Here is a 23,129-nt window from a genome sequence, read left to right as displayed (position 1 = left end):
TTCAAATGGAATAATCTGCAGGAAAACCAGTTTGAACATTTCTGTCACATCCGTTGACTTCCTCAGAATATAAAGATGTAAGGGGTTTTGGTTTTCAAAAATCTTTGTTTAGTTGGCTCGTTGTCATAGACCATATCCTCATAGTATCATCTTTCGGATTTTATTATTCCCCTTCTCTTTCCTGAGAACATTAAAGATTTTATCCTACCAATGAGGCTCTAGAATAACGCTAATTTTTAAAATGCTGCTTTTCTCGAGACACAGAAAGTCTTCTTTCTAGGGTCTCTGATTCTATTCTTCTTCAGCTCTCTGAGAGCTCCATGTTTTAAACATCATTGTAACTTAATAATGGAGGTGACCAAGAAATCTTCGTTTCTGTTCATTTTTATTCCCTGACTCAAAAGGGCTCTGTATTTAAATATAGAGAACTAGAACTTCCAGGAATTTTCTATGGCCTAAAAAGAGGCCTTCCCTTGAGGTGACCAGGCAGGCAGATGGGCTGCTCATACCTGTGGCTGCCTGGAGAATAAATGTTGTTCTGATGAGGAGAGACCAAAGGCGGCCCTTGAGGCATGGCCAAGGTGGCTGGAAAGGGCCGGGCCCGGTCCTGAAAGACGAGAGGGAGCCAGAACTGGGAACCTAGCCTGTGCATTTGCCCCCTGCAGACTGCTCCTAGCTCTTGCAGGGACCACGGACAGGCAAGGAGGCTGCCCTGGGCACGGAATTATTCTTACCTCAGTTCACAATGTGCTGACCTGTGTGCCTTGTGCAGATTGTTCTGGTCCAGGCCACAGTTGGAGGTACAGGGAACTAGATGTTCTCGGGTCTTTTCTAGCCCAGAACAGGCCCTCTGTGCCTGGCTGCTGGGTGGTTAAGTTAAATGTGTCCAGTGCCCCCACTATGCAGATAGAAACAGGGATTTCTGGGCTCAGAACTGACAGGATCCTCAGCCTACCTTCAGGACAGTCCCCTAGTGCTCAACTGCAGAATGGATCCCAGAGAAGTGACATGCCTCTGGTCACACGAGTTAAATGGCAGAACTGGAGGGAAAACGAAATTTGGACACTTTGCTCCCATCATGCACTGCTGTCTGTGGTCCTAGAACAGACTTGGGCTTTCTGGCTGGGATCACACAGCACCTTGACTGTTTTGCTTCCTCGGCAGTTTTTCTTTTTATGAGAGAGAGGAAGGGAGAGGCCAGGTGAGGGAGAGAGAGAAACATTGATGAGAGAGAGAGAGATACACTGATCAGCTGCCTTCTGCATGCCTCCCACCTCAGATCGTTGTGGGCATGTGCCCTGAACCGGCGACCCATTCAGTGCACAAGGCCCAACCACCTGAGCCACAGTAGCCAGGGCCCTTGGCAGCTTTTTAAAGAGTGCTTTAGGAGACGCCCTAAAAGTGTGATCTGTTGAATAACGTTCTCCTCATCATGCATGTTGAGATTAAATTCATGTCGCCGTTGCTGTTTTCTTGCTGTGACATGAAGAGACCAGCAGCCGCTATTCCACAGAGCACTTCCAAAGGATAGAAAAATGTTACCCATAACCCTCTTAAATCACCACAGCTCTGAAAACAAGAGCAAATAACGTCATTGCTGAAATCCTTTGCTAATTGTTAGCAGAAAATAACCCAACGCTCTTTCCTGACAGGCACCTGCTATATCAGAAAGGCACGCACAGTGTTCTGGATAATTTCTGAATAAGTTTTATTCTAAGCTAGTATTAAAATTTTAATAATCTTTAAGTCCTATTATTTCTCACCTAAATTAAATAAGAATTTAGAGCTTTAAGAAAAACACAATACTCAGAAAAAATACCTAGTAAGCACTAAGACACAAAATACATTTTCTCCTTTTTCCTCTCAGCATAAAATTTTCATCAGGTAGATAGTATGATGTAATCATGAACCATGTGTTCAACTTAAAAGAAATGGGGTGGAGTCTTGGGTACTAGTAAATGAGGCTGTAAAGTAAAAACAAACAAACAAAAAGCTTCTTATATTTAAAAAAAATCTGCTTCTCCTCCCAGAGATCTATGTATGAGTTCAGTAACTAAGCCGATTGGAAGTGGGGCTGGGGGAGGGAACCCCTTGTACAGATTTTGCTTTAATTTAAGGCTCTAGTAAGTCCAGCACAGGCCTGAATATCACTGCAAGTGTTATACTTTAAATCATTTTCACCCATTGATCTTGGGGTGTGAATCAAGTTGATCATATTAACAAGTCAGGGTCATAGTAGGCTCTGGTGGTCTGGAACCTAGGACTGGTGAGTTTCATTGGGCCAGAGAAGCGTGGAAAGCCCTGACTCCGATGGCAGGTTCTGGCAGGATTCCTGGATGAGGTGACCGAGTGCCGGGGCCCAGGAGGAAGGTACAGCACACCTGGGAGTGGAGAAGAAGGGAAGAACTTCGAAATGGAGCAGAGTTGCATCCTACACACATGTGCCACCTGTGGTCAGCAAAAGCAAGAGAGTTGGAAGCTGAGGAGTGGAGTGGTTCTGCCCTCTCTGTCCTGCTCAGTAAGCGCATGTCCTGGACAGAGACTGAGATGGAAGGAGGACCTCTTGGGGCCCACCTGCCTCTTGTGGTGTGAGCATCTCCCCAATCTGACTAGAGCTCTAGGGCTGCAAGTGACATCATTTTCATTCCTTTTAAATTTTTTTCTTTATTGATTTTAGACAGAAAGGAAGGGAGAGGGAGAGAGAGAGAGATAGAAACATCGATGAGAGAGAACATCCATCAGCTGCCTCCTTTGTGCCCCCACCTCAGATCGTTGTGGGCACGTGTCCTGACTGGGCATCGAACTGGCAACCTCTTGGTGCATGGGTAGACACTCAACCACTGAGCCACACTGGCCAGGCATCATTTTTTAAGATGCAAACCAGTAACTTCATCTGGTATCAGCAAAATAAACACAATCGTTCCCCAACCGTGTGGAGGAAAATATGTGTTGTTCTGGCCTTACCGAGAGGTGGACACTGCCCAGCACAGTGCTGCCTAAGGCCTCTTCTAGGGGACTTTTGATGATCCTTGACTTGTGCTTTATGCCCTCTATGGAGTCTACCATTCTGGAAAGGTCAAGGCCACTCAACAGAAGGACTCTGAAAAGAAAGTCCTCTTCATTCTGCACCCCGAGTAGGTCAGATCAACATGCCAGTACAGAATCTACTTGAAAGTTGGAGCTTTGACTAGAATAAAGGTCTGGTGATTGTGTTGCATCGGCCTTTTTAATAACATGGAAGAAAGTTGGTGGCTAATTGAGCAAGGAACATTTTATTGCTTGAAATTATGACCATCTTAGCAAATGCACCGACTGCGATGGAATCAACATTCAATGATGTTTTGGAAAATGGATGTGGTGCATAAATGATTTTTCTATTTTTCTTGGTTTGGAGCAAAATGCTCATTAAATTCTAGATGCATCCAGCTGCCACATTTCCTGACTGCTGAGGGTGTGGGGCGGACTGCAGGCACGGAGACACACCTCTGTATCTGAACCTGCTGGCCCGCAGGCTCCAACCCCCAGGGTGGAACAAGAGGCTTGGTTGCTTTCTTCAGACTCTAAGGGGGTTGTTTTATTTGATACATTTAAATATAATATATTGTTATGCTTTTAAAATGCTCAGTTCGTTTCACTGAACGTTTACCCTGGTTAGACAACTGTAAATGTGTACCTGCTTCTCTTTTTTATATCCAAGCACCCACGGGCTGCCCTTTAGAACTTTGCTAGGTGGCTTATCAATGTAGCAGGGCAACTTCCTCCAAGGTTTCCCTGAGCGGCTTAATTACATGTTTTTTGTGAGTCATGGGCAGGCAGACAGCTCTTAAACTCTGACACTTAGTGAACAAAAGGCACCGACTGAGTCAAGATCCTTTTGTTGTTTTCAACCCACGGTTTAGTTTCAATCCTGCTGACACAATGGCTGCTCTTAATCCCTTCACAGGTTCTTGAGCTATGAAGAAAGTTTGCACGTTGGCCACCTATATAAAATATCGCCGAGTAGGCTCCTGTTGCAAAAATGGCCACATTTAAACTAGGGCAGGAGAGAGACTAGAATGAGGTTTCAGGGGAAAATTCCAGGGTTGCGTTAGCTTGGCTCATCACCCAGTATTTCATTTAAATGTTCTCTGGGTAGAATTGTAATGGTGCACTTGCAGTTCAGTAAAGCACATGCCTCCCCGAGAGAGGAGCCAGGCCGGGGAGTGGTTCTGAAGACCGTGTCACAGTGCCTTGCATTCCTATCACTGCTTTGGCTTTAGCGGATCAAAGAACCCTATTGATATTTCCCTTATTCTCAGAAGATCCCTGGACCGTCTCTTCTTCACTTTCTACATACAGTTGGTCAGAAGTCTATTCTGTCTCATAAAAGCCTCTGTCTCTGTTCCTGACTGTTCATCCTCATGAGTCTTGACCTTTTGACCCTGCCTCCTTTGATGGCTTCAGTACCTCCTAACAAATGCCCAGCCTCTGGTGTCTTCTCATTCTGCCCACCCTCCAACCTGCTGCCCAGGTCATCTTTCTAGAGTGCCAATCTGAACAGAGTCCCCCTGCCTAAAACTTGTCAACAGTTTACCATCCTCGTCTCGTGGTGTATTTTGGTACTATGACGCATATGTGTGCAGCAGTAAGGCCCATACTTGTTAGCAGGCAGACCTGTCATCCCTGTTTCCCGCCTTTCTTCCCCAACTCCCTGCCCTAGGAGCCTGGCTCCCTTTGTCCCAACAGGAGCAGAGTGTTTGTAATTCTCACACACACACACACACACACACACACACACGTTCCTTATCTTTCATGCCTCCTTCCTTTGCACATGATGTTCCTTTTCAAGGGATGTCCTTCTTGGCCACTTTCTATACACTCATTTGTCCTTCAAACTCATGGTGAACGTTACCTTCTCTAGGAAGATTTCTCAGATTGTCCCAGAGGTTACCATTGCCTCTTCGGGGCCACCATGCTCCCTTAGGCACACCCCTAATTCCACACGCCATACCCTTAATTACTCATGTGTCCACTGGTGGGGGTGGGCTCTGTGAGGGCAGAGACTGTGTCGTGTTCATGTTGGAATAATGGGTATAAGCTGGACAGTCACAGACTATTGAGAACAAAGAGATAACTTTCTTTTCAGTAACTGAACTCAACTTTGTTCTTGAGTCCCCAGCCTGCCTATAGGAGACAACCGATTTTAACTCATTCTGTTAAACTCAGTCCAACTGAGTGACTTTTTGAGGAAGAGGGAGATTCTAGTATTTATATCCTTTTCGCAGTTCAGTTCAAGGACAAGGACCCAGTGCTTTGAGGGCCTTTGTTTCCTCCCCTTCCCTCTCCCCAGGTGGCGCCTGGACCCGGTGTGAGCGGATGCCACGTGAAGCCTTGGTGGTGAGAGCAGGGCCTCAGGTTGTGTGGAACCCAAGTCCTTGTACTGTCTGCCCGTGTCCCGGGTTCCTGATATTCCGTCCTCTCTCTCTCTGTCTTTCTCAGTCAGATTTAGCCTTGCCCCTGTCCCCGAATGGAGCATGAAGTTCTGAATCTCCAGCAAGTCCAGGGCAGGCTGTGGGGAACTGTTGCCATCCCAGACTTGGCTGGCCCTACCGCACGGTGCTGCATTTCCGTTCACCGGGGCACCGCTTTGCAGGCATGAGGCTCTCCTGTGACGGGTCTCCCTTTAGATTTCCAAATGAAAAGAGGGTCCTAAGAAACTGAGGTTTCTGTCATTACCCCTTATACCGACCCCCCAAGAGCGTGTGACCTTACTCGCACCTTGCTCTCTCCAGCTCTCCGACCTTCACGTCAGCTGTTCCAGAAGGCTTTTCTTCTTGCGGGTTGAGAACTCCCCTTCTGTCATGCCCTATGCTCTCCCATGATCGTCATTTAATTCTGTGGTCAATGCTCCAGTCTTTGTCCCATGAAATATAGAATCTTGAGAAAATTATGTCACGTCTGTCAGAAGCTTAGCTTTGAAGACTTCTATGAATCATGGCACTGAAAATGCATTCATTGCTCAAGAGGGGACTCTGTTGAACACTGGGTGTTATTTGCCCTTTCAGGGCCATAAAGACGTAGTTGGAATCAAGAGACTCCGGAGTCCTTTGGAAGACATTACCTGGCTACTGCAATTAGACTCATCAGAGCTCTCGGTGTTGGGTCCCAGGTTACACCTGACCGCAGTAGAAAGTGGATTCCAAGGACACGTCATTCAAACTCACAGGACCAGCATAGCCCTCAATGCACTTCACTGCTTCTAAGGTCCCTCCTAGAGATAGTAATTTTATCCTAGTTTTAAAGATGCCTAATGCTGTGTTAGATTTTTAGTCACATACTCTTGCTTATGAGCAATTTCAATGGCAAAAACAGGGGCAGATTCAGCTACAGGTTATCTGGTTGGTGTGTGTGCAGGTATCTGCCATGTAAGAAGCAGAGAATGACACACAAATAAAAACATCTGCTCACCCTTTATTAAAATGTTGCAGATGTTCATAGAGTTGAATAGATCCTAATGTATTATTATCTTGATGAAAGGTGTCTTTTGAAAGGAAAGATGTTAGTCTGTGCTCTCTCAGAGTTTCTTGTATATGAAAAGCCAGTTGGCTCAAGCAGCTGAAGCCCAGGGAGCCCCTGCTCTTCACTGGTTAACTGTTTCCTAATCTGCCAAGTGCCGAGAGGAGACGGAAGTTTCTAAAGCAGGCTCTTAACCTTTATAAGGACAAGGGTCTGAGCATCTGATGTAAGCTCTGCTTTTTTAAAGAAAAATGCATGATGCCTATCCAGGCTGCTTACAGTTTCAAAGTACTTACATGCTCTGCTCAAACCTGTTCAGAACCCTTGATTTGAGATGACACGTAGCAAAAGCCAAAGCTGCGCCCTGACTTCAGCAGTTAGTAAAAATTACTCAAGAAAACCCTCAAATGGCCGGGAAAGTATAGTATACCTGGTTTACATACTCCCAGATCTCAGTGATGTTCAAGACAGAACACAGAACAAGCATCAAGATATACTTTTACGATGTTTTTAATTACAGGAAGAAAAAAGAAGAGCATAAAGCAAATTTATTTGGCTACATGGGGCTTTTATTCTTAACGTCTTTTTCTTTTCCCTTTGCATGTGTTCTGCTGTTGTCTCTGGCCCCCACGCCTTGTGCAGCTGTGTAACGGGGGCTCAGTCACCGAACTTGTCAAAGGTCTACTCAGGCTGGGCCGGCAGTTGGACGAAGCAGTGATCTCATACATCTTATATGGGGCCCTCCTGGTAAGAAAGTCCAATGATCTGGGGATGACAGCAGAGGGGGCAATTGGTTGTCCCCTGGATCTCCACTGCATATTAATGAGGGGAAGCCTCCGTATAATTATGCAAGGTGTATAACAGCTGGGAGTTTAGCCAAATGTGGACTTAGATTAGATTTTTAACAGTACTGTAATTGTTTTTAGAATAACCATGCGGATTTTCCCTTTCTCTTTCCTGCGGTTTGGCGGTGGTGGGATGTCACGCAGGGCCTTCAGCATTTGCACAACAACCGAATCATCCACCGTGATGTGAAGGGGAATAACATTCTTCTGACAACAGAAGGAGGAGTTAAGCTCGTTGACTTTGGTAATGACTGCTTGTCGTTTGTTTTCTTGATGTGTGCAGTTTAGCCAAGGGCAACAATTTATTGCAGTCTCAGAAGGCTGGGGTGTCCGCGCTGAGGGACTTTTCCAGTCAAACACAGGCTGGCGAGGGGGGTGTTTACCAGATGGATCACCCTAGGAGATGCTGTTTGTTAATCTATTTTCAGCTTTAGAAGCAATTTTATTAAAGATGAAAAATAAAAGTGTTTCAAAAGAAGAATATGACAGAAAAACTTTTTTGCTTTTCTGGAAAGAGTTTCACATCTCAGGGCAATTGTCTATAATTTACATTTTGTCATTTCTTCTTTTGCATATGAAAAGAGAAAGCAGTTTGGTCTTTCAAATGACTTTCTGTAGCCTTAGGCATACTTATTCCCAGAGAGCAGAAGGTAAACTAGTGCTTTGGGTCTGGGAACTAACATCCCTTTAAATTGTAATTATTGCTGCTACATGTGAAGCTGGTTGAATTGGAAATAGTAACAAGAAATGGAAGTGTGAGAAGAAATGCAGAGCAATGTTACCTAAGGCCAGAGAACTATGAGGTATCTCCTCGAAGCTCTCGCGAATTGATATTCCCAAACCAACAAACCATTTGGTTTTCCTTTTTAAGTTTATTGAAGGGTTTAATCTTCTAAATGAGTTCAACAACAGTTTGTACTTCAGCATGATTGTTACAAACAATGAGAAAACATTTACAGAAGCACCTTTTAAAATGTTCTTTATCAGTGTCAACATAGTAGGAGAAAAGACTGATGATTTTGAATAGTTTCCCTTACTGGTAAGAAAGAATTCAGTGTTAAAATGTATCAGCCCATCGTTTGCTCAGAAGAAATTACTCAAAAATAAATGAAGTTACTTTAGGTGTCTTGGTCTATCTACTGAAGAGCAAGCCAAGAAAAATAACAGGGGTGCACTTTAAGGCTTCTGCTCCTCCTTCTATATAAGGAATCGTACTACGCCACCATTCTGTGTGTAACATCAGTGATATGTTTTCCACACAATCCTGGGGGCAGTGAATATGTTGTGAGGGAAAGAACCTAGGAGGATGAAGATGAGAATTAATGCTGATATGCCCACTCACCAGCTTTGTGATTTGGCATGAGGGTAAGGGCTTCTAATCTTTCCAATAGACGGTGCCTGAACTTCCGGTTGCTGTGAAAGAAATTTCTAGAAATTGAACACAGAAAAGTATACTTTTTGTATTGTTTTGTTTGGTCAAAATTGTATTGGAGGAATGGGTAAAGTAAGACATTATCCATGGGCAGAAGAGGTTCTAGAGCTCTTTTTGGCTTTCTAACAAAGAGAATGGAAGCAGTTAGCACATCTAACCTCCTTCCCCCCAGAAACAGCCCACTGTTCCCGGGCAAATCTATGCCTGATGTTTTCAAAGGTGTGTCCTTTGCTAATAAGCACACATATCCAGGTTTCTAAGTCCTCATCAATAGCATTAATAGCAACCCTTATTATTCTCTAAAGGGCAGCATTCGATTTCTGCTTGGTATAAAAGAATACCTTATATTTGTAAAATACAATTTATAAATCATTTTCACATTTGTTCTCTTGTTTGGTCTTTAAGAACTCTTTGCATTAGGTGTAATAGGTATCATTACTCCCAATTTGAAGATGAAAAAACTGAGGCTTAGAGTGAGGTGGTCTAGGAGAGGTCATGCAATTAGGAAAAGACAGAACATGGATGAAAAACAGGTCTTCTGACTCCTAACAGTGTACATTTATCTCCACTTTAATCCCTTGAGATATAAAGAAGAGAGCTGCTCAAGGCTAAGACAAGGTACATTGGGATTGTACTGAAATTCAGGTCCTCAACATTGAGCCCTACGTAGTAATATTAGTCAATTTTTTTCCTTTTGACAGAGTTATCTTGCTAGTTTTTTAGGCTTCTAGGTAAGATAAGGCACTGAAAACGTTTTATGTCTACACTGATGCTCTATTATAGATAATACATGCCAATTTTCTTTCTCCATAAAATGAAACACCATTTTAAGAAAGAAATCTCCTGAAATATATTGGAAATATGAGAGGAATATATTTTTGGTTGATGCCAGTTGTTGATGTTTTCTTTTGATTCCAATTTTGCAGTAATATGAACAGCAATATTTATTAGGAAAAAAACCAATATTCTAGTGGTTTAGATAGAGTGATAAGTGCTCTCACATAGTGGTCAGCAAACCAGGGTTCAGCTTAATCAGACCTGCCCCCTATTTTTGTATGGCTTTTGAGCTAAGAATGGTTTTTACATTTTTAATGGTTGGGAAAAAATCAAAAGTAGAATATTTTATGATATCTATGAAGGCATTTTTTTGTGGAAACATGGCCACATTTGTTTCTGTGTTGTCTGTGAAGACGGGAAACAGATGGCACACAAAGCCTAAAATATTGGTTGTCGGATCCTTTATGAAAAAGTTCGCCAAGCCCTGATCCAGCGTCATCCTCTGCTCACCTCAGTGCCGACACGCTTTCCTTACAGGTGTGTCAGCTCAGCTCACCAGTACCCGGCTGCGGAGAAACACATCTGTCGGCACCCCGTTCTGGATGGCCCCGGAGGTAAGTAAGGGCACCGACTTCTTCGTGTTTGTTGAGTGCCTTGATCCTGTGACTTTTTATGGGAAATTCATATGCTTCACAAAATTTTCAGGAAGAAGAAAATCCTTTGTCCTCATTGAACGGTGAGAGTTCAGGTTCGGTGAGTGATAATGATGACAATCTCAGAAAAGCAGGATTAAGTCACAGCTGGCCCAGAGGATTCCTTCATGCAGTTAGAAAAAGAAGTGCAGCCCTCTCCAAGGGTCATGGCTTAGACTTAATCAGCTTTGATGGAAATTAGAAAAAGTCACCTTCTCTGGATAGGTGCAGCCCTAGTGACACATGACTTAACGAAGAGACAGATTTCAGTTCCACTGGTCTACAGAACTATGTGCAGTGGTCCTGGTGGTTGTTTTGTGTGTTTTTTGTTTTGTTTGTTACCAGGTACATAACAGCTAGTCTTTTATATGTTTTTGTTTCCCAATTAAACCTGGGGTTTGGTCCTAAATTAGTTTTGGCATCATCCCAGAACTCTGTGAGATGGTACATGTAGAAGTTTGGGGGATCTTCCAGCTAGGTAAGGCGTACCCTGAAACACAGGTACAGTTTTACTTATCAAGTCAGCATTTATTTATTTATTTTTCTTTTCCTTTATTGATTTTAGAGAGAGAGGAAGTGAGAGGGGGAGAGAGAGAAACATCGATGAGATGATGAGAGAGAGAACATGCTCCCCACTGGGGATTTGGCCCACAACCTGGGCATGTGCCCTGACGGGAATTGAATTGGCGACCTTTTGGTGCAGGGGTCGACGCTCAACCCCTGAGCCACACCGGCCGGACATCAAGTCAACATTTAATTCTCTAGTTCTCTGCCCTGTGTGAGAGCAGCTCTCTGGAATTAAGCAAACGGGTTTTCTTAATAAGAGAACTCAGGCAGTCATCTCTTTAGAGGTCTTTCCATCTCCATTCTGTCCCTATGGTTGTCCTTCTGTGTGGCTGCCAAGGTCATCTCCTGTCCAGTAACTGGTTCACACCAATCTGCTCAAGTTTCTTCAGGGGCTCCTTATCATCCATGGCCCTCACGGGTAGTGGGCAGACCCATTTTAGAGAAAAAGAAAAACCCTGCAGAGTCCAGTGTTTACTTAAATCTTAAATGTTTTTTAAATCAGTTTTTAAAAAAACATAAAACTAAAAATATCCCTGGCTGGTTTGGCTCAGCAGTTAGAGCGTTCGCCCATGGACCAAAGGGTCGCAGGTTCAATTCCCAGTCAAGGGCACGTACCTGGATTGCAGGTTTGATTTCTGGCCCTGGTTGGGTGTCGTCCCAGAGGCAACCAGTCGAAAAGTCCCACATCGATCTCTCTCTCTCTCTCTCTCTCCCTCCCTCCCTCCCTTCTACTCTATCTAAAAATCAATGGAAAAATATCCTTGGGTGAGGATTAACAAAACAAACAAACAAAACAACTAAAAATAAACTCCTAATCACTTACATTTATAGGACTATAAAATGAAAAGAAAAAAATGTACTATGAAAAAAAACTGCAAAGCCAGTAACATTCAAGTAAGCACCTTTAATTTACTGAGAGGAAGGATGCTGTTTTGTGAAACTCAGCTATCCTTTGCAATGTGAAGAGGTTTCAGCACACAGTATTTTAAGTTATTTTGTCAAACTTACTACCATGTCCCATGTGGAGACCCATTTCCCCACCACTTCACTCTATTTCAGCGGGGCTGCTCTCTTTGTTCAAATAGCATCTCCTTTGGCCTCCGACTGGTACATGTCTGGCTTGGTGCCAGCTTAATAATAAACATAATGTGGTCACTGAAACTGGGTGGTCATCCAGATGATCTGGAATGTGATTTTACCACGATTCCTCCAATTTTACTGTTATTAATAAATTTATCATTGAAGCAAAAACCACAAAAAATTTCACAGGGATCTCGTGAACCCCACTTTGAGAAAACACCGGGACGAAATAAAAAACTCTTTGGAATGGTGAAAAAAGCCCTTCAATTCCAACCCTTATGTAGCTGTCCAGCCTCATCTCAGGTTATTTTTCTCCAATTTACTTGTGCTTAATGTCTCGGCAGTAGTGAACCACAAGTAATTCTCCAAATTCATCCCAATGTATCTATCGTCCACTCAGACGCTCTCCTGTATTGTTACATTGTCTGGAGTGGCCCGAGGAACCCTGGGACATTCCTCAGTCTTCAAGTGTCAGCTCACATGCATCTTCCCCAGGAACCTTCCCTGACCCCTGGTGGACCCTGAGACTCCTCCTCCTGGGTCAGCACTGCAGTGGTTAATGCCTCCACCAGCACACCATGGCCATCGCACCGCGGTTGCTGGCAGGGTCTCCTGATTGGACGCTGAGCTCTGGCAGGGTCTTGGGATGCCCAGCTGTCAGCATAGTGCTTGATACAGAGTAAGAAGGTGCTCAGTGAGCCTCTATTGGATGAATGAATCCACGTTAGAAAAGCCAAGGGAGAAGATGAATTTGGAGGGTAGTTTGAGGAGGGCTTTACAACATTGGTATTAGTAAAATTCTTGATCGATTTGAAGTATAATTAAAGGAAAGCATAACTGAGGCCACTCAAGTTACATTTGGGGTGGCATAACAAGGAAGCTGGTGTTCTCAGAACCACAGTGGACACAGGACTGAACAAATGGCCTAGTAGGTTCCTCCCAGTCCACCTAGTTCAGGTTAAACTAGAGTTATCAGTGATGCTGCGCCCTTTTCTGCAGCAGGGCGTCATCTAAATGCCTTTTAGGCATTTAGGGGGAAGGTCAAAGTTTCCTTCTGAGTCTTGGATTCTTAAAAGCCAACAAAAAAATCAATATCCCAAAAGGCACATTTTGGGGTGGCAAACTCTGCTCCCCTTCGATCTGATGGCCTGCATAGTATGTTGATCTTAATATGGCCTCACTTCTGCTTATGTGAACAAGTGACATTTAGCCAGTGCCAGCGGAATGAAACCACTGCAGGCGACCAGTGCTTTTATTTGGAAAATGGTGCTGAAAGATCCTTAATCTTATTTTATTTTTGAGATAGTGAACCAAATTATTCCTTTCTCATTTTTATTTCCATTTTCATTTCACCAGCTTGAGTAACTGCAGCATTTAGTTGCAATAGGCTGTACTGCCAAGCAGGGAGTTAGTGGATGTGACCACACCAGTCAGATGTTGACAGGCAGTCCCAGTGCACGGTTCACCGGGGCCGCTGGAAGGCGCAGCTCGAACGGGCTGTCCCATCACTACCATTCTCCACTCCTTCCTCTTGCTGCCTCATGTGGACACTGCGAAAGCTGAAAGATGCCGGGTAAAGCGGTGTCAACTCAGGATTGTAGGAGAGAAATCCTAGGTGTTGCCTAGTACTTTGTGCTAGTGCTTTGAAACGATGCCAACCGGGGCAAACTGCGTGGTATAGCAAAGGGTTAATGTAAAAGTCAAGATCGGTACAATTTCTGTACGAACTGAGTATGTCACTAGCATACTGTGTGACACAGGGAAGATCATTTTAAGAGGGAAAGAAAAATGTGCAACGTAGAAACAATGTATTTAACAGACAACCCTGAGCAAAATGACTTCAACAATAGGAGATTTAGTTTCTCATGTAAGTACAGAGATGGGTGGTTCCAGAGTTTATTGATTCAGCAGCCCCATTAGCCCTCAAACACCCAAGTTCTTCATTTCCCTGGCGGTGATCCCTGCACGTGGCATGGCTTCGCTGTTAGGGACTGATGGGGGACAGTCATGACAGCATCGCCTGGGAGTCTCCAAGGGCAGTAGTAGCTCCAGCATTCCAACATCCACCAGTGAAAGTGCCCATGGCACAAGCAGATGCCCCCTTTACCTCTACGGGGCTGCGCTTGTGGCCAGCAAAGGAGTTCAAGCGGGTTCCCCTCTAGTCCTGGGTCAAAGCCTGGTCCAGTCTATACTCGTTTCCCAGGGCGGCCGTAGCAAAGCAGCATAAACTGGGTGGCTTCAGACAACTGAAATGTACTGCTCAGCTCTGGAGACTAAAGCTCAACATCAAGGGGTCAGCAGGGCATGTTCCCTCTGAAGCTTCTAGGGTCCTTCCTTGCTTTTCTCCAGTGTCTGGCCATTTGCTGGTAATTTTTGGTCTTTTGGCTTACAGCAGTACACCTCCAGTGTCTGCCTTTGTAGCCACATGTGTTGTCCCTGTGCACCTTTGTCTTTCCATGGCTGTCTTCTTATAAGGACACCTGTCGTTTTGGATTAGGGGTCCACCCTACTCCAGTGTAATCTCACCTTGATGAATTACATCTGCAACAACCCTACTTCCAGATCAGTTCACATTCTGAGGTCCTGGGGATTAGCACTTTAATTCATCTTTTTTTTGGAGGACACATTTCAACCCCTAACAACTCTCCAAATATTTAGCAACCCTCCTTTATAGTAAGTAATTTAAATTTCCAAGTAATCAGCCTGTCATTTGTAACCCACAGGTCTGCAAGTTACAGGTGTCTGAGGCACACACAGTGCTTTCTGGATGTACCAAGCATAACAAATTGCCTTCCCCCACCGGACCTCAACACCTTCAGAATTTTGTTCTGCCCTGTCTGCTCTCTGGCATTTTTTTTTAATTATCTCCAGAGATGTTTGACCAGGTTACTTCCCTCAGTTTTCTGTTTACATTGAGCCTCTGGTCTCCCTGCTTGTGACTTTAGCCTGTATACACTCCCCACATATATATATGCCCCCCCACACACATAGTCTTTGCATTAGCCATGTTTATTGTCTCTTTTGTCCTCCATTGTCTCCTGATACCAAATTTCTTATAGTAGATACTATGAACAATAGTATCTGATATTTGCCACTGACTAAGGGATTTTCAAAATAACCCATGCCCACAGTCAGTATTGGTGTCGCTCAGCTGGTATTTGCATCAGATACATGCCAGATAATATCCTGGTCTATGGCAAAAGGGATCAAAGCCTAATTTATGTTTATTTATGTTGATGGCAAGGGTTGGGGTCGTTATCCTTTTCCATCATCACACATACATAAGAATTAAACTGAATGTTTGTAAACCACTGAAACCCAAGACAAGGAACTAAAGCGGTCATTATTTTTTTTATTGAGGGCATTTGTAGACTATGTTAAAATGATGCCTTAAAGTTGGCTGTGTGCACTGGTGTGGCCATGCTGATTGTTGGACCTCTGAAACGCTTCCATTCTGCATGGTTGATGGCTGTGTCCAGAAGTGTTTCTCAGCCACCAGAGGTGCGTGCCTGTTTCCTGGGACACCCCAGTCCTGCTCACGGTCCAGTAACTCCAAGGGTAATGTCTGGCAAGCAGGGAGAGGAGGGACCAGCTACGGTGCTCTGAGCCAGCTGATTGGCAGATGGCTTACAGCTTGTGCCTGCTGAGCAGGTGTGCAGTGGGAGGGAACTTTCCCTTACTGAGGACCCACGAACGCACCAGGAACCGGAGAGGTGCTTTCTAAGCACATTATTTTATTTTATTCTCACAACCACTCTCGATAGCAGGTTTATTTTCTCCATTTTATCACTGAGGAAAGTGAGGCCCAAAGAGGTGTGGGAAATATTGTGCCTCAATTCGCATACCTAGTAAGTACTGGAGCTGTGGAGCTCCTCGGGAAGCATGAGGCTGCAAGTCCCATTTTACAGGTGAAGAGACTAGAACAGGGAGAGGCACAGAATCCAGGTTTCCAGTGGCTTGTACTCTTGTTTCTATAAGTTCACATCGGTGTGGAGCATGTGTGTGAGACAGCTCATACGACAAGGACACGTGGAGGTGTGGTGGAAGAATACTCTGAAATTGGAGTGTGAGGCACATCCTTTAAAAAGACACACGCGAAAGGACCTATCACCTACAATTTATAGGTTGACTGCACTGGCAATCCCACCAATGAGAGAGCAGCCCATAGATTAAGGATGTTGGCATCTTCTGAAACAGCCCCCGGTCTGTTTCTGTATTAGAAAGCAGACTTGTGGATAAAATAAACATTTGCTTTTTTAAAAAAAATGTATTTTTTCATTTTCACTTCCATCTGCTCATTGTTGCAAACAAGAGCTAATCAGTGAAGCAGAGAAGCAGATGTGCTGTGACATCTCTCTGCCTGGCAAAGGGTCCTTGACAGGGCCGGTTGCCATAACAACCAGCTCGCACCAATGCGGGCTTTTCGCAGCCACTCTTGCCTTCATTAATTATGGCGCTCCTAGCTAAATGATACAATTATGCTGTTTCCTTTGGCACTGCCGGGACGAGAGATGACAAATGAGATATTTTGTGCCGGGACGAGAGATGACAAATGAGATATTTTGTGTCAAAGGGCTGAGAAAGCCGTAAAAAACTACAGAGCCGAAATATTATTATTGTCATCATTACCATTTTGTTCCCTAAGCTCTAGCTATGGTTTGTTCCAAAATAAAAGTGAACTGAGTGCTTACTATGTGCCCAGCACTAAGTGCTTGACGTGAATTAATTCATTTATAATCCTCACAACAACCTCATAGAATCAGTGCTACTAGTCCAATGTTTTAGATAAAGTAAATATGTCACAGGAAGCGCTTGTCCTTGCACAAGTTAGTAGGTGATGCCACCAGGATTTGAACCCAGGTATCTAGCCGCAAAATCCTCCCTCTTAACCACTTTAGTAGAGCAAACTGTTCAATTGTGACCACCACTGTACTAAATAGATGTAAATTGCTTCTTTTCCAATTTTTAAATTATTTTTAATAAGAATTACCCTTCCTAATATGTTGAGGAAAATGTAATATTTCAACATGATGCTAGAAGTGAATGTAATTAATGCCCACAGGAAGGATCTGGAAAAATAAAATGACCAAGTTATTTAGAATAGAATTTAGAAGATTTGGATTTTAGTTTTAGCTCTGGCACATATTTTTATTTTATTTTTTTATTAATTAATTAATTTATTTTTGTTACAGATGTTTCTCCTTTTTTGGCACGTATTTTTAAAAAGTGATTGTGATTCATTTATTTTGATATGGCGTCAGTTTTGGTAGAAAAGTTAAAAGCATACATTTTAGAATCAGACCTTAGACCTTTGTTAGAATCAAACAAAGTGTAGATAACTGCTTACCCACCTAACCACGGACCTCTGGCAAGTTACTGAATATCTCTGAGCAGTAAGATGGGGAGAAATTAAAAGATGCAAAATGAGGGGGGAAAGAAAAACAGCCTCAAAGGAGAGAATGAGATGATGAACTGGAAGTGTTTGGCACAGTACCATGCTTTAAAAATGGTGGCCCATATTGCCGGAACCCACCCTCCCTAGCCTGTTCTCATCTATAAGAGGAGACTGACTTTGGTAACCTCTGCCCCCAGGGCCCCTCTGTTTTTCAGAGAACATTGGCAGTGTCGGGGGAAACCTCTGCAGCTCTCACATCCCGTGGCCCTGGTGTGCCTCAGCCAGTGAAGGCAGGGCCTCCCTCTGCTCTCAATTCGGGGGGAGTGATGGCACGGGGAGACATTTAGGGTCTGTTTTACTACCCTCTTGGGACCCCATGTGCCGGTCATATCATTGTGAGGCCAGCCAGCTTTAGTTGCTCAGGAGATTCAAGTAAGGTGTTTAGAGCCTTAGATGATTGGCCAACATGACCTGTGTGTCTTCCCAAGACCTTCATCTCTGAGATTCTGTAGCCATTGTGCTCACAGGTTCCATCCAGTCTCCTGTGTCAGCCTCCAAGAAACGGACGGATTCCCCGCTTTCTCTTTCTGGGGCTGACCCTGCCTGCATTCCCGACCCTGAAACACACCCCAGGAGCTTGGGGTCCTGGTGGGTGGAGGGCCCAGGCAGAGGTAAGATGACTAGGTGCAGTCCAGCTTTGACCTGTGCTCTCAGCTGGAACTCTGTGGGGAAGTTGAATCATATGTCAGTGTGGAGGTGGGAGGCTGGCCCTGGAGGTGGGGTGACATGTCTCACCGCCCTCCTGGCAGGACTGAATATCAGATACCATCTGATGGCGGACACTCCCAGACGTTCCCAGACGTGCTGAGGCAAGTGAGGCCCTTATCTCCCCCACCCCCACTCAATACGAACCAAGAAGTGTCAAAGCAGTGGCCTCCGTGAGCATGTGGAACTTTCCAGATTGCCCTCCCACCCATCTCAGGGGTGGTGAGGAAGGTCAAGGCACCTGCTGTTTCCCCTCCTTCATCATCAAAGAGGAAGAGCGGCTGCTGTTCCCGCAGGTGCAGAAGTGTTTGCTCTTCAGCATGGCAGAGCCAGCCTCAGTTCTTCCTGAGCCCTGAGCCCAAAGTACCTGACGGCTGCCAACCCGCCAGCGCCTCCTCTGCGCTGCCCAGGGCACAGGGCACAGAGAGAGAATTCATACCATTTGTTCCTCTGACTGCTGGCCACTGAGCCGTCAGGAGGAAGCAAAGGGAGGCGGGCATCAGCCGCAGGAATGGGAGCCCAGAGGGGCCGAGGCAGCAGCAGGTGGGCTGGGCGGACTAGTATTCCTGATGCTCTATTTGTTCCTTCTTTAGTTTTAGAACATTAAAGGAAATTGCTCACTGATGGGAATGCCTGCCATTCCCAAGGGCACACCCTGGTTTGCATGGTGACATCAGCCCGAGAGAGGGCAGAATTCAGAGACTACGTGCCGATGAAGGTGTATGAGCACACAGAACGTTCAGATGCTCTGTTTGACTTGCTGTTTCCTATTCAAAAATGTATTGTGGAGGAGGAAAACATTTCTCCCTCATTAGTGTCTTATTCTGGGCTCACGCTTCAGTTCCACCATCTACTATCTGCATGACATAGGACAAGTTCCTTAGCCTTTCTGAATCTGCTTCCTCAGCCGGGGCAATCACACCTGACCCAGCGAGCTGACAATCGCACTGAGCTGTCCACCTGCTCACGCCTCCTGGGCCGGGCTCTGTAGGAGTGCAGCGCTCATTGGCAGACAAAAGGGGCAGCAAGGCAGGGAGACAGGGGGCAAGGAAGTGAGAGGCGGCAGGTGCCCAACTGCTTGGTGGAGGTGTCACATACTCACGGTGTAGAGTTACTGTGGTGACGGCTGGTGGAACACGAAATCTCTGTGGCAATGGCCCCATTCTCTGTATGATAAAAATTCCCAGGATTGCTCAGCTGCTATGGAAAACAGTATGGAGGTTCCTCAAAAAAATTAAAAATAGAACTTATGACCCAGCAATTCTACTTCTGAATATTTATCAGAAGGAATTCAAAAGACTAATTCAAAAATATGTATGCATCCTGATATTTATTACAGCGTTATTTACGATAGCCAAGATAGGCAAGGATAAGTGCCCACTAATAGGATGAATAGATAAAGAAGATGTGGTACACATATACAATGAAATATTACTTGGCCATAAAAAATAATGAAATCTTAGCATTTGTGAGAACATGGATGGATCTGGAGGGTGTTATGCTAAGTAAAATAAGTCAGACAGAGGAAGACAAATACCATATAATTTCACTTATATGTGCAATCTAAAAAAAAAAAAAAGTAAAGAAAATAAACAAAACAGAAACAAACTTATAGATACAGAGAACAAACTGATGGTTGCCAGATGGAGGGGGTTTGGGGGCTGGGTGAAAAAGATGGAGAAGAAGTACAAATTGGCAGTTACAAAATACCCATGGGAATGTTCAGCTTAGGGAATATGATCAGTAATATTGTAATAAGTATGTGGTCCGGGTGGGTACTAGATTTATTAGAGGGGGGTCACTCTGCAAATTACATAAATATCTAACCACTAAGCTATACACCTGGAACAAATATAATATTGAATGTCAAATGAAAAATAAAAACAAAATAACAAAACAACAAAAAAGAATTCCCAGAATGCCTCACTCAGGAGGGCAGTGGCCAAACCATAGGGCTTGCTCCTGATTTGGACACATACCAGCTGTGTGACTCTAAACAGTCAGCTCCCCCTGGACCTCAGTTTCCGCCACTGTGAAAGAAGGGGGTTGATTAATGAATTCTAAGGTCCCTCCCAGCATCCATCTCGGGTGGGGAAGCTGCTGGGGCAGAGAGAGCGGTGGGATTATCCTGGGTCTCCAAGCAAATGTGCTTCGTTAGGGTTTTTTGAGTATAAGGACACACACAAATATTTGGACGTGTTGATTTACCTTTTACAGGGGAGTTCTGTGGATAATGGCCCTGGGTTTGAGAACGAGGCTTACCATATTATTGAGTATAAGTGACATGTTCTCAGGGCTTCAGGGAATGTAAGTGCAAAAATCAGTGTGTGTGCTGGCCCCCCACCCCGCTCCAGCCCCTCTCCACTAGCCATGGGGGGAGCTGTGTTGTGGAAGCAAGAACTCTGTGTTTTTATTTTATTTATTTATTTATTTATTTATTTATTTATTTATTTATTTATTTATTTGACTTTTTAAAAATCTTTATTGTTGAATGTATTACAGATGTTTCTCATTTTTCCTCCATTGACCCCTCCTCCCACTCCCGCCCCCCTCCTCCTGCCTTTTCCCACACTGTTGTCTGTGTCCACTGGTTATGCATATAAGTTCTTTGGTTTATTTCTTCCCACCCCCCCAACCACCTTCCCTTTGAGGTTTGTCAGTCTAGGAACCAATTTGTACTTCTTAATCCCTTCACCTTTTTCACTCATTCCCCCAACCCCCACTCCCATCCGGCAACCACCAAATTGTTCTCTGTATCTATGAGAATGTTTCTGTTCTTCTTGTTCATTTTGTTTATAGATTCAACTGTTGATAGCTATGTATTCATTGCTATTTTGTTTGTTCATACATTTTATCTTTTTCTTCAAAAAGACCCTTCATCATTTCATATAATAACAGTTTGGTGGTGATGAACTCCTTTAACTTTTTCTTGTCTGGGAAACTCTTTATATGGCCATTGATTCTAAATGACAGCTTTGCAGGATAGAGTAATCTTGGTTGTAGGTTCTTGCTTTTCATCACTCTGAGTATATCTTGCCACTCCCTTCTGGCCTGCAAAGTTTCTTTTGAGAAATCAGCTGACAGTCTTATGGGAACTCCCTTGTAGGTAACTAACTGTTTTTCTCTTGCTGCTTTTAAGATTCTCTTTGTCTTGAACCTTTTGCATTTTGATGATGATGTGTCTTGGTGTGGGCCTCTTGGGGTTCATCTTGTTTGGGACTCTCAGTGCTTCCTGAACTTGTATGTCTGTTTCCTTCACCAAGTTAGGGAATTTTTCTGCCATTATTGTTTCAAACAGGTTTTTGATTTCTTGTTCTCGCTCTTCTCCTTCTGGCACCCCCAAGATGCAAATGTTGGCACGCTTGAAGTTGTCCCAGAGGCTCCTTACACTATCCTCATTTTTTTGTATTCCTTTTTCTTTTTCTTTTTTTTAAATTTATTTATTTTTTTTCCTCACCCGAGGACATTTTTCCATTTTTTACTCAGATAGAGTGGGAAGGAGAGAGAGGAAGAGAGAGAAACATCGATGTGAAAGGGACACATCGAGTGGCCGCCACCCACACGACCCAACCAGGGCCAGGGACAAACTGCAGCCAAGGTACATGCCCTTATCGGGAACCGAACCCCGGTCTCTGTGGACCGCAGGCTGACGTTCTAACCGCTGAGCCATACCGGCCAGGGCTGTATTACTTTTTCTTTTTGCTGTTCTGATTGGGTATTTTTTGCTTCTTTATATTCCAAATTGATGGTTTGCTTCTTGGCTTTACCTACTCTACTATTGAAGATCTCTGTGTTTTTAATTTGAAGTTTATTTTATTTCTCTAAAGGCATAAGCTGAATGTTACAATCCTGAGAAAAGTGTGTAGAGCATCATATTTTATTTTAATTAGAGATCTTTCAGGATTTTATAATAGTAAAATTTAAATTATTTCTGACGAATTCTCAGTATACAATATATAGATTCATTTCTAGTCTTCACTTGAGTTTTATAAAAGAACAACAACAAAAACCCCATCAATTTCAGTTCTTTTAGTTCATGTTCCATTTGCAAAAAATACCTCAAACAAATCTTAAATATATCCTTTCCAGAAGTTGGGTTTTATCCAAAGAAAGAGACTTAATTTGTTTATTCAGTATCTCAGCTTGTAACACTTTTAACATGTTTGTATGTAAAACTGATGAATGGTATTTGCCATTGGAATATTTATAACTGCAATTCTAATTTCAGAGAAGTTCTATTTTAGAAATATTTATCATCAACAACATTTATCAATTATGCTGCATGAATTGCATAAGGAAATTAGGAATCCTATTTGCCTTCCTACCTTTCAGCCATTCTTATTTGCCAGTCTGTGGGCTGCCTTTTGGGCTCAAGGTCAGCCAAGGATTAATAGCTTTAGGTCTATTTACCTATTCTCTTTCTAAAGCTGAATTTAGCTCTTAATATAACAGCATTTTGCCTGTGTACTTCAGTGAAATTTTAATCTTGGCCTTTGGTTATTACTTTGGATCACACAATTAATTCTAATAAGGTAAGGAATTAAAACATATAAGGCAAACCTCACTGCATTTTTTTTTTTATCCTCACCTGAGGATATTTTTCCATTTTTGTTCAGATAGAGTGGGAGGGAGAGAGAGGAAGAGAAAGAGAGAGAGAAACATCGACTTGAAAGGGACACATCGAGTGGCTGCCACCCGCACAACCCAACCAGGACTGGGGACAAACTGCAACCACGGTACGTGCCCTTAGCGGGAACCGAACCCGGGTCTCTCTGAACCGCAGGCCGACGCTCTAACCACTGAGCAAAACTGGCCAGGGCCTAACTGCACATTTTTTTTTTTTCCACTCGCCATGCTTTATTCGATGAATATTTGTTTTTAATTTTTTTTATCCTCACCTGAGAATATTTTTTTTTTCCACATCTTTATTGTTGGATGTAAAATGTATTACAGATGTTCCACATTTTTCCCCCATTGACCCCCTCCTCCCCACTCCCGCCCCCCTCCCACCTTTTCCCAAACTATTGTCCGTGTCCATTGGTTATGCATATAAGTTCTTTGGTTTATTTCTTCCCACCCCC

The 23,129-nt window shown here is 43.8% G+C and overlaps 1 protein-coding gene across 1 annotated transcript in view; it reads left to right on the top strand.

Annotated features, from left to right (window-relative positions):
• The window catches only part of MYO3B (myosin IIIB), a 425,394-nt gene that overhangs the window by 3,364 nt on the left and 398,901 nt on the right, over positions 1-23,129 (top strand). Inside the window, exons 4-6 of the mRNA XM_036253347.1 lie at positions 7,138-7,242; positions 7,485-7,584; positions 10,087-10,163. Coding sequence (XP_036109240.1) covers positions 7,138-7,242; positions 7,485-7,584; positions 10,087-10,163 — 282 coding nt within the window. The remainder of the gene's footprint in view (positions 1-7,137; positions 7,243-7,484; positions 7,585-10,086; positions 10,164-23,129) is intronic.

The sequence above is a fragment of the Molossus molossus genome, unplaced genomic scaffold (assembly GCF_014108415.1).
Source record: "Molossus molossus isolate mMolMol1 unplaced genomic scaffold, mMolMol1.p scaffold_m16_p_11, whole genome shotgun sequence".
Lineage (NCBI taxonomy): Eukaryota > Metazoa > Chordata > Mammalia > Chiroptera > Molossidae > Molossus > Molossus molossus.
Note: the sequence above shows the minus strand (reverse complement) of the source record. Positions and strands in the feature narration are given on the sequence as shown.